The 16,793-nt window shown below is 42.5% G+C and overlaps 1 protein-coding gene across 2 annotated transcripts in view; it reads right to left on the bottom strand.

Annotated features, from left to right (window-relative positions):
• LOC140715950 (Fc receptor-like protein 5) overlaps window positions 1-16,793 on the bottom strand; it is a 53,937-nt gene that overhangs the window by 22,644 nt on the left and 14,500 nt on the right. For both annotated transcript variants that reach the window (XM_073028547.1, XM_073028548.1), the window contains 4 exons: window positions 14,624-14,878; window positions 12,566-12,844; window positions 7,081-7,359; window positions 1,153-1,431 (listed from right to left, as the gene is read on the bottom strand). In XM_073028547.1, coding sequence (XP_072884648.1) covers window positions 1,153-1,431; window positions 7,081-7,359; window positions 12,566-12,844; window positions 14,624-14,878 — 1,092 coding nt within the window. The remainder of the gene's footprint in view (window positions 1-1,152; window positions 1,432-7,080; window positions 7,360-12,565; window positions 12,845-14,623; window positions 14,879-16,793) is intronic.

The following is a 16,793-nucleotide window of genomic DNA, read 5'->3' as shown; positions in this document are numbered from 1 at the left end:
TTAAGAGACTTTTGGATAGGTACATGGAACTTAGAAAAATAGAGGGCTATGGGTAAGCCTAGTACGTTCTAAGGTAGGGACATGTTCGGCACAACTATGTGGGCCGAATGGCCTGTATTATGCTGTAGGTTTTCTATGTTTCTATGTTTCTGTATTTAATATCAGAAATAGGACAATTTTACCAAAGACTGATTAGAACAAGCATGGGGTTATGCGTGCTCCACAACAGAGGGAGTGTGTGTTTGCGCTGGAGAGAGGGCAAATGAGGTTCACCTGACCGTTATCTGGATTAGGAGACTTTGTATAAGCAGAGCGATTGAACAAGCTAGATTTGTTTTCCCTAGAGCGAATGAGACTGAGGGATTCTCTGACGAATGTGCAAAAAATTATGAGAGGAATAAACACAGTAGATAAACAGAGTATTTTTCCCCCGTAGGGGAGTTAGAAAAAGCAAAAGCGCGTAGAGTTAGTTGAGAAGAAAGAGTTCTAACGATTATCTGAGAGACAGTTTTCTGAGTGGTCGATATCTGGAATGGGATGCCAAGAGAAAATGGTGGATCCAACTGCAATTGCTACATTTAAGCGGCCTTTAAACAGATACTGTAAACTTTAAGCCAAGAAGCATAACGCTGGAATGCGGACAACCTATTTGTCCACATTAGGGCGTTATGCTTCATTGCTTAAAAATACAGCAACAGATCGCTCGGCACCTCTGTACCAGGCACGATGCCAAATTAACTAATGTCATGAGACTACGTGTGGTGTGTCCGATATTGACGGAGAGTACAGAAATGAACACCCAGAGGGTGTGCAGGTTATTCCACTTGTTTTATTGATAACGCTGCTGGTACAATATGTGAAATCTTCCTATGTGGGAGCTACTAACTAAGTGGCATAGGATTAATTCATTAACTACCACAACCACGCATGACCCTTATTACTCCACGCCCTACTTATTCATGTATCTATCTAAATGCTCTAAGGTCACTGTTTAATTTGCTTCTACCACTGCCGCCGTTCCAGTCCCCCACACACTCTGCTTAAAATAACACCTACGTCATATCATTCCCTTAAAGCTGTACACTAGTACTCGAAGTGACAGAAATGGAAGATAAATCTTAAAATAAGTCTGTCATAGATAAGCATACTTACGGTTTACTGAAATAAACACTTCATTGCTGCTCTTCACCACAGCCTGGGCCACTGCATTTGCTTCGCAGTAGTATGTCCCGGAGTGTTGCAATGACACTGCTTCTATCCATATTTGGTTTATGTCTGAAGCGCTCTCCAGTGTTTCGTCGTCCTTGTAGAATGTATATTTAAGTAGTGCATTGAAACTGTTCATTTGGACAAAGCAGGTGAGCATTAATGGGTCTCCCTCAAATATTTCGGCTTCATAATCCGCCTCTAGTGTTGGTTTGGAGAAGAGTTCTGTACGTGCATAATATAAGATCAATTTGTAATTATCTACACACCAAGAGTTGAATACATACTTCACGTTAAATGAAGGCTGTTACTATCGAAGTTCAAAAGAAATTTATTATCAAATTATATATATATATGTGTGTGTGTGTGTGTGTGTGTGTGTGTGTGTGTGTGTGTGTGTGTGTGTGTGTGTGTGTGTGTGTGTGTGTGTGTGTGTGTGTGTGTGTGTGTGTGTGTGTCTCACCATATACTACCCTGTGGTTCATTTTCTTGCAGACATTCACATCAGAACGGAAAAAAATTCAATATAATCAATGCAAAATCCACACAAAAACAGACACATAGAAGAGAAACGGTGCAAATAAACAAATAGATAGATAATACTAAGCGCATGAGCTATAAAGTCCTTGAAAATGAGTCCAGTTCAGAGTTGATTGAGCGACGTTACATACGGTAGTTCAGAAATTTGAAAGGTTGTAACTATTCCTGAAACGGATGGTGTGGGATGTAAAGCTCCCGTATCACCTTTGTGAATATTTACATAGATACTGCTGTGTAGCCCTAATTGTGTAATGCTATTGTGTAGTGCCTTTGGGGCGATAGCAGTTGCAGATATTACTATCAGAATAAAGACTTTCAATAGCCTCTTTTATTTCGGTATTTTATAGTGTTTTCACTTCCTCATTTCTCTAAGTTATGTTTGTTTGGAATGTCTACATCTGTTAAGCAAGGTGCTTTTCTTATTTATCCTGTACAATTATAGCTGGACGGTTATTATGAATTACTCTATCTGTAAGAACGGATCATTCGTAATATAATTTGTGGGATTCCGACTCTAAAACTACATCAGTCTTGTATTTTTAGTAAGGCATGATTTATTTTATGAGTTTGTATTTTAAAGCATAATTTTGGTGAATGATATTTACATTTGATTGTGCCTATGTAAGTAATCAGATTCAGTTAAACTGTTACAGGATTCTGTAATGTGTTGGATTGTTTCTGATTTTTGTTGGCATTTTCTACATTTATCGTTTTGAATTTGTTGTTTTTTTATCATGTATTTTTGATATTTTTTTGTTAACTACCGCGTGCTCGATTGCCACAGGAATCCTTCTGTTTCTGGGAAGAGATCTACAACTCTGAGTCAGATTTTCAACGTTCTTTGTCGACATCTAGTCTGCTCAAATCGTGGGAATACCTTTCATGGAGGATCGTGTCTTTCATTGGTTTACTTTTTCTTCAGTAGTGATAATTGCTTCACTTTTCCGGATTTGCTCGATAATTATTATTCCCTGTATAATAAATATTATCATTCTTAATATCCCAAATACGTAATTTCTCTCTTCTTTCCTTTTCAGGGTGGCTATGCGTTTGATTTTAGAGCATGATCCCTTTGGGGGCTCCGTTATTCAATCCATGGTGGGTAGTGGGGGCCGATACTTTTTTGCAGAGGCAGCTGGTGAGGAAGGGAAGGTTGATATTTTTGCTGCTGCTTGTGCGTGGGAGGGGGTTATGAGGGCTTTGGGCTTCTAACGATTTCCTGTCCTTTATTCTTTACATTTTTCTTCTATTTCGTGGATGACTGCGTTGAGAAAAAAAAATCAGGCTGTATCCTCTATACATCTGCTGAGATAAAATTGAATCATTTCTCCTTTGAACTACTTCAACATTTCCTTTCAAACACAGCACGTATCGCAGTGGACCCATATAGAGATTAGGTTGCCTGTTTGCTCCCTGATGAAGATAATTTTAGCAGACCTGTTTTAACGCTGTGGAATAAACACGGCTCCTTACCATTTGCTCTTCGTGTAAATATATCTTTCAATATATATATTTCAATCTTTCAATCTTTCATATATCTTTCAATGCTAACTTAGATCATTTTAGGGAAAAAAGCATTCAGTCTATTCACGCTATTGATTCACTAATTGAAACACTCGGGCAACTCAACGTGCGACTCAGGATCCATCTCTTCCTGTGTATTAAAATAAAAGTAAGTTCGCAATGTATTTTATTGGGTCACTAGATACAAACAGGCTCTTCGTTCTAACGGGACTATGCCTTTAGAATGCAGGCTTACTTATTCCAAACGCACTCACCTCCACTAATTGCATATCGTTCTCCACCATGCTGGTTCAATTACCATTAAAATACCTCTTATACGCTGTTACCGTCCCTGCCTTCGCCAATTACTCTGACAGGACATTCCAAATGGTCAATCTACTGTGCTTCAAAAAAAAAATGCCATTCGGATTCCCTTTTAGCCTTATTCATCTCACCTTAAGCGTATACCCCTTCCTTTAGACACGCTACCAGGAAAGCGGCACTTGGCTATCTCCCCAGGTTCTGCCTCCGATAATTTTATGTTCTTCCATCTTGCTCCCTCTGAGCCTCCTTCGCGACGATGAAAGAAAACCTTGGCCTCTGCAATGTACCTCGACGACTCAAGCCCCATCACTGCACCCCAACACCCGTAAATATTCCTGTGAATCTGTTCTCCAACATAAAGCCCTACTGAAATTATGCTGAAACCATACTGAGATAGTGTTATTGGGGAGGGTTTAAACTAGATTTGCAGGGAGATGGGAACCAGAGTGCCAGAGTAGATAGTGGACCGGGGATAAAAATAAATGATGTTAGTAGTTCATGCAAAGTCACAAATAGCATGGTTGTGTGTGGTGGTAATAATCTTCTGAGGTGTGTATATTTCAATGCAAGGAGTATTGTGGGAAAGGCAGACGAGCTGAGGGCCTGGATTGACACGTGAAATTATGACATCATAGCCATTACTGAAACTTGGCTACAGGTGGGGCAGGACTGGCAGCTCAATGTTCCAGGGTTCCGATGTTTCAGACGTGATAGAGGCAGAGGGATGAAGGATGGGGGTGGCTTTGCTAGTCAGGGAAAATATTACAGCAGTGCTTCGGAAGGACAGATTAGAGGGCTTGTCTACTGAGGCCATATGGGTGGAACTGAGAAACAGGAAAGGTATGACAACATTAATAGGGTTGTATTATAGACCACCCAATAGTCAGCGAGAATTGGAGGAGCAAATCTGAAGAGAGATAAACGACAACTGCAGGAGACAGAAAGTTGTGATTGTCGGTGATTTTCATTTTCCACACATTGATTGGGACTCCCATACTGTTAAAGGTCTAGATGGGTTAGAGTTTGTGAAGTGTGTTCAGGAAAGTTTTCTAAATCAATATATAGATGTACCAACTAGGGAGGATGCAATATTAGATCTCCTATTACGAAAGAAATGAGTTAGGCCAGGTGACGGAAGTGTGTGTAGGGGAACACTTTGGTTCCAGTGATCATAACGTCATTAGTTTCAACTTGATCATGGATAAAGATAGATCTGGTCCTCGGGTTGAAGTTCTAAACTGGAAAAAGGCCAAATTTGAAGAAACGAGAAAGGATCTAAAAAGCGTAGATTGGGACAGGTTGTTCTCTGGCAAGGATGTGATTGGTAAGTGGGAGGCCTTCAAAGGAGAAATTTTGAGAGTGCAGAGTTTGTATGTTCCTGTCAGGGTTAAAGGCAAAATGAATGAATAAGGAACCTTGGTTCTCGAGGGATATTAGAACTCTGATAAAGAAGAAGAGAGATATGTATAACATGTATAGGCAACAGGGAGGAAATAAGATGCTTAATGAGTATAAAAAGAGTAGGAAAATACATGAGAAAGAAATCAGGAGGGCTAAAAGAAGACATGAGGTTGCTTTGGCAGTCACGGTGAAGGATAATCCTAAGAGCTTCTACAGGTATGTTAAGAGCAAATGGATAGTAAGGGATAAAATTGGTCCTCTTGAAGATCAGAGTGGTCGGCTATGCATGGAATCAAAAGAAATGGGAGAGATATTAAATGGGTTTTTTGCATCTGTATTTACTAAGGAAACTGGAGTGGAGTCTATGGAAACAAGGCAAACAAGTAGGGAGATCATTGAACTCATACAGATTAAAGAGGAGGAGGTGCTTGCTGTCTGGAGGCAAATCAGAGTAGATAAATCCCCAGGACCTGACAGGGTATACCCTCGGACATTGAAGGAGACTAGTGTTGAAATTGCAGGGGCCCTGGCAGAAATATTTTAAATGACAATATCCACGGGTCAGGTGCCAGAGGATTGGAGGATAGCTCATGTAGCTCCGTTGTTTATAAAAGGCTCAAAAAGTAAGCCGGGAAGTTATAGGCCGGTAGGTTTGACATCGGTAGTAGGTAAATTATTGGAAGGAATACTAAGAGATAGGATCTACATGTATTTGGATACACAGGGACTTATTAGAAAAAGTCAGCATGACTTCGTGCGTGGTAGGTCATGTTTAACCAATCTATTTTTTTCGAGGAAGTTACCAGGAAAGTGGATGAAGGGAAGGCAGTGGATGTTGTATACATGGACTTCAGTAAGGCCTTTGACAAGGTCCCACATGGGAGGTTAGTTAGGAAGATTCAGTCGCTAGGTATACATGGAGAGGTAGTAAATTGGATTAGACATTGGCTCAATGGAAGAAGCCAGTAAGTGGTAGTGGAGGATTGCTACTCTGAGTGGAGGCCTGCGACAAGTGTTGTGCCACAGGAATCAGTGCTGGGTCCATTGTTATTTGTCAACTATATCAATGATCTGGATGAAAATGTGGCAAATTGGATCAGCAAATTTGCTAATGATACAAAGATTGGAGGGGTAGTGGACAGTGAGGAATGTTTTCAAAGCTTGCAGAGGGATTTGGACCAGTTGGAGGAATGGGCTGAAAAATGGCAGAAGGAGTTTAATGCGGACAAGTATGAGGTATTGCACTTAAGAAGGTCAAACCAAGGTAGAATATGCAAGGGAAATGGTAGGACACTGAGGAGTGCAGTAGACCAGAGGGATCTGGGGGTACAGATACATAATTCCCTAAAAGTGGCTTCAAAAGTAGATGGGGTTGTAAAGACAGCTTTTGGCACATTGTCCTTTATAAATCAAAGTATTGAGTATAAGAGTTGGAATGTAATAGTGAGGTTGTATAAAACATTGGTGAGACCGAATTTGGAGTATTGTGTGCAGTTTTGGTCACCTAATTACAGGAAGTATATTAATAAGGTTGAAAGAGTGCAGAGAAGGTTTACAAGGGTGTTGCCGGGACTTGAGAAACTGAGTTACAGAGAAAGGTTGAATAGGTTAGGACTTTATTCCCTGGAGCGTGGGAGAATGAGGGGTGATTTGATAGAGGTGTATAAAATTATGATGGGTATAGATAGAGTGCAAGCAGGCTTTTTCCACTGAGGCTAGGGGAGAAAAAAAAACCCAGAGATCATGGGTTAAGGGTGAAGGGGTAAAAGTATAAAGGGAACATGGAGGGGGGGCTTCTTCACGCAGAGAGTGGTGGGAGTGTGGAATGAGCTGCCAGATGAAGTGGTGAATGCGGGCTCACTTTTAACATTTAAAAAAATTTGGACAGGTATATGGATGAGAGAGGTTTGGAGGGTTATGGCCCAGGTGCAGGTCAGTGGGACTAGGCAGAAATGGTTAGGTACAGCCAAGAAGTCCAAAAGGCCTATTTCTGTGCTGCAATGTTCTATGGTTCTATGAAACCATAAATACTTCATGGCCCACAGCATCGCCAATTTTGGTGTCATCGCTTGCAAGTTTTACACACGTTTTAGCTTAAAAACGTACCTCTTACTAAAATGAATACCTCCTCACTCGTCTTTCTCACATCCAGCTGCTGCGAACTTGCTTCACAAAAGTAAGTTCCCGAGTGTTCTGGCCTCACGGCTCCTACGTACATCTGATGGAACTCTGAACTGGCATTCAGAACCCAGAAGTCTTTGTGAAATGCGTAATGCAAAGGAACATCGTAAATTATCGTTTCGACAAAGCAATCCAGTGTTAATAATTCCCCCTCCAAAAATTCGAGAGCATGGTCGATCCTCAGCAAAGGTTTGGAAAAGAGTTCTGTGAAGATATAGAGTACATTGACGGAGCATGCTCACTAACAGAAAGGACAACTGGTAACAAACACGAACAAGCTCAAAAGCAGCTTCTGAGACGCTATGAGAAGAATCTTGGTTGGACTTCTTCTACAGTAATATGGACTCTTGACCTTACAAACTACCTGCCATGGCCGTTAACATGTTGTCTGCCTGCAAAGTATATTCTATTATTTGTTAGTTCATTCTGCTTTTTGTTATGGTTTATCCCTTTGTACTGCCTCGATGTACCGTTGTAGCGAATTGATCTGTATGGATAGCTTGCATAAATAACTAATAAAGTAGGGGCGACTCAGCCAAATAAGCTTCAGTCCGTGCCACTGGAATACCAGAAGAGAGCGGAGCAACCGGGGGAAACCTATGCGATTATAGAGCAATCGTTTAAGCTCCACACGCCGGTGTCAGAATGGAATAGTGTCGCCGTCGCTGTGTGGCAATGGTTTGACCTGCTGGGCCACAGTGCCGAACTGTCTGAATACGATTCTAAAGCGCCTATTGATCGACAGAGCAAATAGCCACGTATATTATCACTTCCTCCCATTTTTGTACTGAATCATATCAGATTAATGATTTCGCTAAAACTAAACTTTAAAATGAGGAGAAAAAGACATCGTCGTGACTCTAATGTGTACATTATAAAACTTTCACTGGCTATCGCACTCCCTTTAGGCAAGAGGCTAGGCAGCATCCACACCTGGACAACCAGACTCAAAAGCAGTTACCTCCCCCAAGCTATCAGACTGATAACAGCTTCATGCACTAACCCGGTCTGCCACCCCAGGTCTCATAGCCATACTGCTACATAGAAGATTTCCACTTGTTAAGATTCACTTTGTCATCTGATAGTTTTCTGTCAGAGTCACTTTCAGATACTCCTGCACCTAACGTCTCGTTATGTACATCGTCATTCTTTCTTCAGTTTTAAGATAATTCTGTGTGTATACGACCACACTGGTCAATTAATTGTGCAGTGTGTTTTATAGAATTGTTTCTATTTTTGTACTTATTGTGAGTCTTTATGCTTATCGTGGTTTTATGTTGCATCGAATCCGACGTAACAATAACTTCGTTCTTCTTCAGACTTGAGTACTGAAGAATGACAGTGAACTATTTTGAATCTTGAATAAACTACGCCGCTGAAGAACAATATTTAGGTTTTCGGCTCAACACAGTGAAACCAGTTAATCGGAAACATTATCTGACCTGGAACATTGTCCTCAGAGCTCCAGTGAATACTGGTCTCAGGGACTAACTGCGCGCAATTTCCACGCTCATCCATGTGACCGTGAGATCCGGTCTCAGACTTGTCAGGCTGCAGGACCCCATAGTTGACGACACGCGAAAAATAAAAGCGTTTAGTATTCTTATCTGCCCATAGTTGCTGACGATTCTCTGGTCAACGTGCAGCACCTTATGTTGTCGTACAACACCGAACCAAGCCCTCTAGTCTATGCACTTTAATCTAATTTACATTAGAACGGGATCTTTATATGTCTTCTATACGCCAGTTCCTATGTAAATCCCTCGTAAACTGGGTGATTGTATCTCGTTCCACCATCCACCTTACAGCAATAAAACTATACTCTGAAGCACAGAATTTCTGCATTTAAGGAAATAAGACCTTCTGCAGAATATTTCTGTTCGCGTTCTTTTAACGTTTCGGTTCAAGAATGTTACTGCCGACAATGCAGTTCTACTGCTGATGCTAGGGTGTAAGTCAACGTAAGTAATTAGTTCCACTTATTAAACAAAATTTCTCTCTCCTTATTACTATGAAATATTTTAACTGAATTGGGACAGAATAAGGAGAATTCCAATCTTAAACCTCTTCTGCCTTGCACTATACCCATTCATTGGGAAGGCTCTGGGAGTAAATCCCGAAAAAAATATCTGGAGCTGGAGTCCCCAAGGATATACGCTGGATCGGCATAAAATTCCATGATCGCTTTAAAGAGCAGGACTTCTTTTACCGCCAGCTTTATACTCTTTTCTCTGCCCCCTGAAACAAATAAGGCATCGCATAGACACTGTATCGTTGGTGGCACAATGGCATCAGCGCCGGGCTCCGGAGTGAAGGCTCCCGGGTTCGAATCGAAGTCGGGCCACCCCCGAGCACGATTTCCATCCGTGCCGGTTTGAGCGTCGAGCTAGCCACTCGGCCCCATAAAAAAAAATACAAGGATTGAGTCAGGAAAGTTCATATCGTGACCCGGTTAATCCGAAAGGAGACCAATACTGACAGCAGGCGCCAGACAAGAGTATCTGACTGTCTGGTGCAACAGGCTAAAAAAAAACTGTACTTGAGCTCAACGCTGACTGACAACCCTTGGGACGCCGCTGGTGCCAAAATGTATCGATCTCTACTGTTCCTTTGTAAGCGGGGGGAGGCTGCTAGATGGATAACAGATTGCTCGCTGTATTATACTGCCCTGACTTGTCTTCTGGGTTGTGTATACGTAGAAAACTAGGACGCAGCATCCATGGTCGATCGCGACCAACGAAGGTCTCATTAGGATTTAATCTGCCATCAGACTGTGGAGAATTCCAGTTTAAATGGAAATCTAGTTTCAATTGAAATGTAGTTTTCAATATTTGATGGATCGGCATAGAACTCCACGATCACTTTAAACAACGAGACCCCTTTTTTCTGCCACCTTTATTCCCTTTTCTCTGCCCAGTGAAACACATAAGGCATCGACTAAACACTGTATCACTTCTCGCTGTTTTGGAAAAGTAGCGAGCATAATCAAAGATTCCACCCATTCTGACATTCTCGCTTCTCCTTTCTGCCATCTCAGCATATCATAGAGTCCCTCCAGCAACTCTGTTTACACTTCTTGTTGTCTCGGTAAAGCAACTGGTGTATTCGGAGGCCCCCTGCCACTTCAAACATTTTCTCTTCTCCATCGTCCATTTGACAGAAGATTTCAAAATCTGAAGATGCCTACCACCAAGCTCAAGGACAAATGCTACCCCGCGGTTATAAAACCATGGAGCGATTCCCTAGGACGGCAAGAAGTGTTCTTGACCTCAAAATACGTCTCGTTATAACCCCGCACCTATTTTTGTCTGATATACCGCACCTTCCCGTAAATCTAACCCTTTATTCTGCATTCTGTTGTTTTACCTTGGTCTACTTCATTGCACTGTTGTAATGAACTAATCTGCCTGGGCTGTACGCAAGACAAGATTTACGTGTGACAAAATAAACCAGTTTAAGAATCTACCGAATTACATACAAATTTTCATCTCCATTTAAGTACCGGAGTGCCATTTCCCACTATCTCTTAAAGTTCTCGGAGTCCCGTTTGCCCGCATTCTATTAATCCTCGTTGGACTTCCATGTTCACATATTTGGCTCCCGCTTTAAACGCACCGGAACGCGGTTTCACCGTTTTCATTTAAAGTATTCAGCAGTGGTTTCTCACGCTCTCTTTGAACATGATGGTGTTCCGTTTCTCGCACTTTCCTAAAACAGTGAGATCACATTCCTCGCTCTCACTTTCAGCTCGAGTAAGCCCTCTTTGTGTTTCTATTTGGCCTCAACAAAGTTTCTTTTCCCGCTTCACTTTGAACTTATCCGTGGGCCAATTTCACGTGCTCCACTGAACTCGCAGCGGCATGCTTCATCCAAGCTCCCTCTAAAGACTGCGGGCCCTGTGGCCCGCATTCCACTTAAATCCACCGGGCACCATTCCTTGTGTTCGCTTTAAATACTCGGGCCCACCTTTCCCGCACTTTCTAAACACTGACAAGAGAAAATCTGCAGATGCTGGAAATCCAAGCCACACACACAAAATGCTGGAGGAACTCAGCAGACCAGGCAGCATCCATGGAAATAAAAAACGTACAGTCAAAGTTTCAGGCCGAGAACTTCAGCAGGACTGGAGATAAAAAGATGAGGAATAGATTTAAAAGGCGGGGGAGGGGATGGAGAAATACAAGGGTGATAGGTGAAATCGACAGGAGGGGTGATGCAATGAACTGGGAAGTTTATTGGTGAAAAAGATACAGGGCTGGAGAGGGGGGCATCTAATACGAGAGGACAGAAGGCCATAGAAGAAAGAAAGAGTTTTATACCCGCTAGTTCAGGTCCTTCCTACACTTCACACGCTCTGGATCCTTTCAATGATTTCCCTGGCCCCTATCATCTCCTTTTCACTATGGATATCCAGTCCCTATAAACCATCCCCAGCAGGAAGGCCTCTAAGCTCTGTGCTTCGTTCTGGACACCAGAACCAAACAGTTTCCCTCCACCACTACTCTCCTCCGTCTAGTGGAACTTGTCCTCATTCTTAATAATTTCTCTTTTGGCTCTTCCCACTTCCTTCAAATAAAAGGTGCAGCCATGGACACTGGCATGGGTCCCAGCTATGCCTGTCTTTTTGTCGGCTCCGTGGAATAGTCTATGTTCCAAACTCAAACTTTTCCTACGCTACATCGATGACTGAATTGGTGCTGCTTCCTGTACCCATGCGACTTCATCAACTTTGCCTCCAACTTCCACTCTGCCCTCAAATTTACCTGGTCCATTTCTGACATCTCCCTCTTTCTCAATCTCTCTGTCCCTACCTCTGCAGATAGCTTACCTGCCGATATCTTTAAAAACCCACGGACTCGCACATCTACCTGGCTTATACCTCTTCCCGCCCTGTTACTTGTAAACAGGCCATTTCCTGCTCTCAATTCCTCCGTCTCCGCCACAGAGGCTACTGATAAACATGTGCAGTTCACTTTAATTCACCAATGCTAAAAATAAAGTGAAGAATTTATAAACAATTACGCAGGACTCCCAGATTGCAAATAATCCTATAATCCGTGATCAGATATACGGTTACACTCCTCTGCACAATGCCTCGGCCGAGCATGTCATACGCCTTCTTTGCAAGCTTGTCAACTTATATCACCACTTTTATTGACCAATGGATTGGGCCTGTCGGACTTCCTATTCAAAACCCTTCCAAGGGACCCTGCCATTCACTGCCTAAATCTTGCTCTTGTAGACAACCCAAAATGCCTTGGTTCTCATTTGTCTCCGTTCAGTTCCATCTGCAAGTACTTTGTCTGCCTTCCCAGTTGGCTTAAATCGTACTGAAACCATAAATAACATAACCATAAATGTTGGTGTCATCTCTTGTAAGGTTTAAACACGATTTGGCTTCAAAACTTACCTCTTACCGAAACGGAAACCTTGTCACTCCTCTTTCGCAAATTCGGCACCTCCGAATATGCTTCGCAAAAGTAAGATCCTGAGTTTTCTGGCGTCACAGCTCCCAAGTGAATTTCATGATGTTCTGAATTAGGATTCAGAATCTCGATGTCTTTGTAGAAAGCATATTGCAGAGGGATGTTGGAATTGATCGTTCGGACAAAGCACTCCAGTGTTAATCGTTCCCCCTCCAACAAATCGGGAGCTCGCTCGATCCTCAGCATTGGTTTGGAAAACAGTTCTGTGAAGATATAGATTACATTGACGGAGTATGCGTACTAACACAAAGGGTTAACAGACACGACAATGTTCAAAGACAGCCTCTATGCCGTTGTTATAAGTTTCTAGGTGAATCTATCAATCATACATTAATCATTAATCCCAGTCCTCCTGGAATGGCTACATTCTTATTTGTTGTTCCTTTCCGCACCTTGCGGTGCATCGGGCGGCAACCTTATCGTTTCCTTAGCATTTTTATCTGTTGTGTTTTTGTTTATATGAGTCTAACTCGACACTCAACCCAGCACGGATGGAAGGCGTGAAGGAGCTGGCCGGATTCAAATCCAGGACCATTCTCCTGGAAGTCTGGTGCGGATGCCACTACACCACGGGTCACAAATTTTTTACCGCTCCCCAAACCATCTCCGGGCCAATGCACAAATAACCAATACAGTAGTGACAATTCAGCCAAAAGAAACTGTAATCCTCATACCGTTGGATAGCGGGAAGAGAGTGGAGCAACCGGAGGAAATCTACACATTGAAGCTCTACACATACAGCTCCGCAAACAGGATGGTATAGGGCCATCGTTGCAGTGAGGCAGTGGTCCGACTATCTGGGCCACAGTGCAAACAATCTAAGTATAATTCTAAACCGGTCGTTGTCGTCAAGACCAGCAGCATTGCACGTTATCTCGCCATTTGCCCCCTAGCCAGTGCTTACCCGTGTAAAGTGACGGGAATATGGGGAGGGTAAAACTGAATCACAATAGGTTTAGACTAAATGGCTGCAACACATAAAGTAGTTAGAGGAACTCATTAGCTGAGACAGCATTTATGGAAGGAAATGGGCAGTCGACGGATTGGGTCAAGACCGTTCATCGGAGTAAATGGGTCCTGGATGCTTGGTGCCGAAGGGCTGTCACCACGTGACAATGACCTTCTGGCCATCCTTTGACTACAGTTATCTATCTCACGCATTGATCATTCAACCCATCCTAGGTCAAACTTGACCTTCAGCAAATAGTTGCCGCCCAGAGAAAAGCACGATGTATCATGCTGCATCTTCGGCCCCAAGCACAGGATCATACAGACTCGGAATGGTTAAACATAACTAATAATTTTCATTAACAAAAGAAACAGAGCAGAACAGTAGAACTGTCAAGGTCTTGGATAACTGAGAATAATTCGTTCAGAACTTCACTAGGCAAGGACTAGGGCGACTATGCCATCGAGGAAGTAGCACTGCCCCTTAAGATATGGCCTAGAACACGAAATAATCTGTGCCAAACTGAAGAAACCCCAGACAAATAAGCAAGCAAGAGATGCTGAAAATTCAATTAAAATACAGAAAACGGTATCGAACTGAAACGTCGTGTGTACTTTTTCCCATAGGTGCTGCCTGGCTTGCTGAGTTCCTCCAAAATTTTGTGTGTGTTACCCAGACTAATAAGAAGCTAACAACTAACTATTCTAAAAAAAGACGAAAGTCCAAGGATACTTAATTGGTGAGCTGCCAAGTCTCGGAGAATTAATTGGAAGTCATCAAGGACAAGGGTTAACAATAACATGAAAAACTCTGAGTTTCCAGATAATGAAAAGTAATAAAACTCAAACTATACCAAAAAACAGCGAAAAAAGTCGGAAACCGCATGATACTCTACCAACGACCCGAGGTCGTGACACGAATGTAAAATGGTTTAGGTATAGGTAATTAAATAGAAAGAAATATACACCCAGCAACCACGCCCCCCACCCGCCCCACTGTCTCCAGCGGGCCCTTCTCACAAATACATACATACCATGAACAACCACATACACTCCATCGGAATGTCTTTGGTCAATAATGCAACCGTAAAATCCACTATCCTCAATGCCATTGACTTTCATTGTGTGCACCGCAATCCTATTGACCCCCGTCAAGGAATGAATCGGGGTCCGATTTTTTGTAATTGTGGCTGTGTATCTCTTGCGTGAGGATTTGTTCCGGCAGGTCAGCTTCAGAGTGCCTCCCTCGAAAACTGAAGACCGGTCGACTTGAAAGGCGATTTTACCGCCTAGGTATGAGGAGAGTATTGCAAGATAATTTTTATTTAACGCTGTATTAGTACACAACGGAGGCAGAGCAGAACTAAGGTAAAATCTAAATTTCTTACAAATATTTAGCGAGTAGCTCTACGAGTAGGTGCAGAGAAAAATGTGTTGTTACGAACATACGAAACGAGAACATAGTGTAGGTGCGGAGAAAGGTGCAGAGAACATAGACCAATATAATGCAGGCACCAACCCTTCGGCCCGTAGCGCCTATGCCGAACTTGGTTCCAAGTTAAACTAAATCTCATCGGCCTGACCGTGATCCACATCCCTTTAGACTGTATGCTTATGTGCCTATCTAATAGCTTCGTTAAACCTACCTTCGTATTCGCTGCCACCTCCTCCACCTTGGTGGCGAATTCAAGGAACCCACCACTCTCCGTGTAAAACAAAACATGTTCCATTCCCATTTTATTTAGACTCACCGCTTACCATCTTTAATTCATGCCCTCAAGCATTTGAAAAATCTACCCGAGGGGTAAAGACTCTGACTATCTGCCCTATTTATGTCTCTGATAAATAGTCAACATCTTTCGTGTCGCTTTTTAACCTCCCGTGCTCCAGAAAGAAAGAGACGACAACAATACATATTTCTATAAACTTGTTTTTACCTAGTGAGTACCCTCTAACCAAGGCAGCATCTCCTGTCTCCTTCCCGAAACCTCAACATAGCTACCTTGGTGGGGCAATCAGAATTTCATACCGTACCAAACAGTGCGCCCTAACCAGAGTTTTATACAGTAGAAACATGACTTGCTTTCAAAATCAAAGTGTATGTACGTCATCATAAATAGCCTTGAGATTCATTTTCCTGTGGGCATTTATGATAAATACAAGATACACAACAGTGTCAGTAAAAGACAGCCTCTAACGAGACGGATCAATGTGCATAAAAAAACAGCAAACAGTGTAAATACAGAAAGAAAAATGATATATTAATAACAATATACAAGCAATAAATATCAAGAATATGAGCTGAAGTGTCATTGAAAGTCATCAATAGGATGTGGGAACAGTTCAGTGATGGGAGTGCAGTAGACTGAAATTCTCCACTCTGGTTCAAGAGCCTGATGGTTGATGAGATAATTACTGTCCCAGAACCAATTGATGTTGATTCGAGGATTCATGTATCTTCTTCCTGATGGTAGCAGCAAGAAGAAGGCAGAACGTTGATAGAAGGGTCCTTAATGATTGATGATGCTTTCCTGTAACAGCGTTTTGGAGAGGGTTGTATCCAGAGGCTGTACCACTACTTTTTGTAGGCTTTTCAGGTTCAAGGGCATTCATGTTTCCATGCTAGGCCATGATGCAACTAGTCAAGATACTCTCCACCACACATCTACAGATGCTGCCTTGGTTAGAGGGTCCTCGTTATGTAAAAACAAGTTTATAGAAGTATGTATTGGTGTCAAAGTTTTAAGTTACGTGCTGAATATTCGTAAACTTCTAAGAAAGTAAAAGCGCAGCTGTTCGTTCTTTGGAATACCACTTGCGTCCTGAACACTGGACAGATCCTCTGATGATACCACCAAGTAATTTAACGTTGCTGACGCATTGCACTTCCGATTCTCTGATGAGAACTGGCTCATGGACCTCCGGGCTCCTCCTCCTGAAGTCAAAAATCAGCTCCTTGATCTTGCTGACATTGAGTAAGAGGTTGTTGTTGAGACACCACTTAAATGGATTTTCTATCGCCCTCCTGTCTGCTGATTAGTCACCACCTGTGATTCGGCCAACGACTGTGGTGTCGTCAGCAAATTTCAATATGTTGTTGCAGCTGTGCTTAGTCTCACAGTCAAAAGTATTAAGAGAGTCGAGCAGGGGGGCTAAACACACAGTCTGGTGGTGCACCTGTGCTGATGGAGATTTTGCTCGATG

This window comes from Hemitrygon akajei, chromosome 24 (genome assembly GCF_048418815.1).
Source record: "Hemitrygon akajei chromosome 24, sHemAka1.3, whole genome shotgun sequence".
NCBI lineage: Eukaryota > Metazoa > Chordata > Chondrichthyes > Myliobatiformes > Dasyatidae > Hemitrygon > Hemitrygon akajei.
Note: the sequence above shows the minus strand (reverse complement) of the source record. Positions and strands in the feature narration are given on the sequence as shown.